General features: G+C 42.4%; 1 protein-coding gene across 1 annotated transcript; it reads left to right on the top strand.

Annotated features, from left to right (window-relative positions):
• Positions 1-228: 228 nt before the first annotated feature.
• On the top strand, positions 229-1212 carry LOC110314705 (mas-related G-protein coupled receptor member A6-like). Its single transcript, XM_021188946.1, has one exon. It carries the CDS (start codon positions 271-273, stop codon positions 1210-1212), a length of 942 nt encoding a protein of 313 aa, XP_021044605.1. The 5' UTR covers positions 229-270.
• Positions 1213-2902: the final 1690 nt, after the last annotated feature.

The following is a 2902-nucleotide window of genomic DNA, read 5'->3' as shown; positions in this document are numbered from 1 at the left end:
AGAGAGGTAGGAGTGTGTGTGTGGGTGGAGGAAAACCCTCATAAAAGCAGGGGGAGAGAGGAGGGGATGGGGGTTTTGGGGAGGGGAGAAAAGCAGGATAGGGGATAACATTTGAAATTTAAATAAAGAAAATATGCAATAGAAAAAATTAAAACAACAACAACAAAAAAGAAAGAAAAAGATGTGTTCATAAAGAAGGCCTCATTTATTTTTTGTGTTCCCAGCAGTACTGGTGCAGAGTTTCTGGCCCTAAACACCTCAGCCTCTGCAATGGCACTCACAACAACAAATCCAATGGATGAAACCATCCCTGGAAGTATTGACATCGAAATCCTAATCCCAAACTTGATGATTATCATCTTCGCACTGGTAGGGCTGACAGGAAATGCCATTGTGTTGTGGCTCCTGGGTTTCTCCTTGCACAGGAATGCCTTCACGGTCTACGTCCTAAACTTGGCCCTGGCTGACTTCCTCTTCCTCCTCTGTCACATCATACTTTCCACAGAGAGACTTCTCAATTATCCCTTCTCCAACAGTATCTTTCACAATTGCCTCATCACTTTCAGGGTGGTTCTATACATCACAGGCCTGAGCATACTCAGTGCTATCAGCACTGAGCGCTGCCTGTCTGTTCTGTGCCCCATCTGGTATCGCTGCCACCGCCCAGAACACACATCAACTGTCATGTGTGCTGTGATCTGGGTCCTGTGCCTGTTTATCGGCATGCTGGTTTGTTATTTCTGCGATATATTTCATATTAGACATGTACTTGACAATTGGTGTATGGCATCAAACTTCTTTACTGCTGCATACCTGATGTTTTTGCTTGTGGTCCTCTGTCTGTCCAGCCTTGCTCTGCTAGCCAGGTTGTTCTGTGGCACTGAGCGGATGAAGCTTACCAGATTGTATGTGACCATCATGCTGACACTTTTGGTTTTTCTCATCTGCGGCCTTCCCTGTGGCTTCTACTGGTTCCTAATTTTCTGGATTAAGAATAGTTACAGTGAAGTCGCTTATAGTCTTTATCTGGCATCAATTGTCCTGACTGCTGTTAACAGCTGTGCCAACCCCATCATTTACTTCTTCGTGGGCTCCTTCAGGCATCAGTTGAGGCACCAGACCCTCAAAATGGTTCTCCAGAGGGCACTGCAGGACACACCTGAGTCTGCTGAGAACATGGTAGAGATGTCAAGAAGCAAAGCAGAGCCTTGATGAAGAGCCTCCGCCTGGACCTCAGAGGTGGCTTTGGAGTGAGCACTGCCCTGCTGCACTTGACCACTGTCCACTCTCCTCTCAGCTGACTGACTTGACATGCCTCAGTGGTCCACCTACACCTTCAACAGCACTCCAATGACTTTGTTTTTCTATCTCTCTGGAGTAAAAGCATTAATCAGAATGTATCATGTCTGCATCCTTCTTGATATTAATCAAATTTTCATGCTAACTTCCTCTGAAGCATTCTTGCTGTTTCTTTGGAACTTTTGTTGCCATGGAAGTATCCCATGATAAGACTAACTCTCTTGTCTGTGATGGTTCTGTACCTGAATATAAAGACAAAGTAGCCATGAGATGATCCTGTGCCATAGTGCTCCATACCCAAATACTGCCAAGAGAGCTGGTCTCCCAGGAGTGCAGACAAGCCTGTGAACACAAGTTAGACCACAACTTCTGCTCAAAGGGACATGCCTGGAACCCTCAGAACACAGGAACAGAGGAGCAGCCTGGATCAAGATACTTCTACTTTCCAACTGCATCCCAGAGCTTAAACTTTATCACTCCTCTCCATACCCAAATTCTTCCCAGAGAAAACTGGTCTCTCAGGAGTACTGACACACAGGCTTGCTAGAAGGACAAGCCACCATCAGAGACAGCAAGACGAGCTAACACCATAGATAACCAGATGGCAAGAGGCAAGGCAAAAACATAAGCAATAGAAACCAAGGCTACTTGGCATCATCAGAACCCAGTTCTCTCAACACAGTGTTCCCTGGATACACCAACACCCCAGAACACAAGACTCTGATATAAAGTCACATCTCATGATGATTATGATGATAGAGGAAATTAAGAAGGACATAAATAACTCACTTAAAATAATACAGGAGAACACAGATAAATGGGTAGAAGCCCTTAAAGAGGAAACACAAAAATCCCTTAAAGAAAAACAGGAAAACACAATCAGGTGAGGGAATTGAACAAAACCACCCAGAATCTAAAAAAGGATATATAAACAATAAAGAAATCACAAAGGGAGACAACCCTGGAGGTAGAAAGCCTAAAAAAGAGATCAAGAATCATACATGCAAGCATCACCAACAGAATACAAGAGAAAGAAGAGAGAATCTCAGGTTCAGAAGATACCATAGAATACATTGACACAACAGTCAAAGAAAATGAAAATTCAAAAAGCTCTTGATGGAAAAGATCCAGGAAATACAGGATACAATGGAAGACCAAACCACAGAATTCCAAGTAGATTGGACCAGAAAATAAATTCCTCCCATCACATAATAGTAAAAACACCAAATGTACAAAACAAAGAAAGAAAGAATATTAAAAGCAGTAAGGGAAAAAGGTCAAGTAAAATATAAATTAAGACCTATCAGAATTACACCAGACTTTTCACCAGCTACAATGAAAATTAGAAGATCTTGCGCAGATGTCACAGTGATGCTCAGAAAACACAAATTTCAAACCAGGATACTATACCCAGAAAAATCACAATTACTATAGATGAAAAAAATCAAGATATTCCATGACAAAACCAAAATTATACAGTCTTTCCACAAATCCAGCTTACAAAGAATAACAGAAGGAAAAGGCCAACACAAGGAGGAAAGCTAGATCCTAGAATAAGCAAGGAAGGAAACCTCTTTCAACCAACCCAAAAGAAGATAGCTAC

The sequence above is a fragment of the Mus pahari genome, unplaced genomic scaffold (assembly GCF_900095145.1).
Source record: "Mus pahari unplaced genomic scaffold, PAHARI_EIJ_v1.1 scaffold_8136_1, whole genome shotgun sequence".
NCBI classification, from domain to species: domain Eukaryota; kingdom Metazoa; phylum Chordata; class Mammalia; order Rodentia; family Muridae; genus Mus; species Mus pahari.
Note: the sequence above shows the minus strand (reverse complement) of the source record. Positions and strands in the feature narration are given on the sequence as shown.

Excerpts from the sequence above, each read along its gene's own strand:
- LOC110314705 (XM_021188946.1), top strand. The coding sequence starts at position 271 with ATGGCACTCACAACAACAAATCCAATGGATGAAACCATCCCTGGAAGT.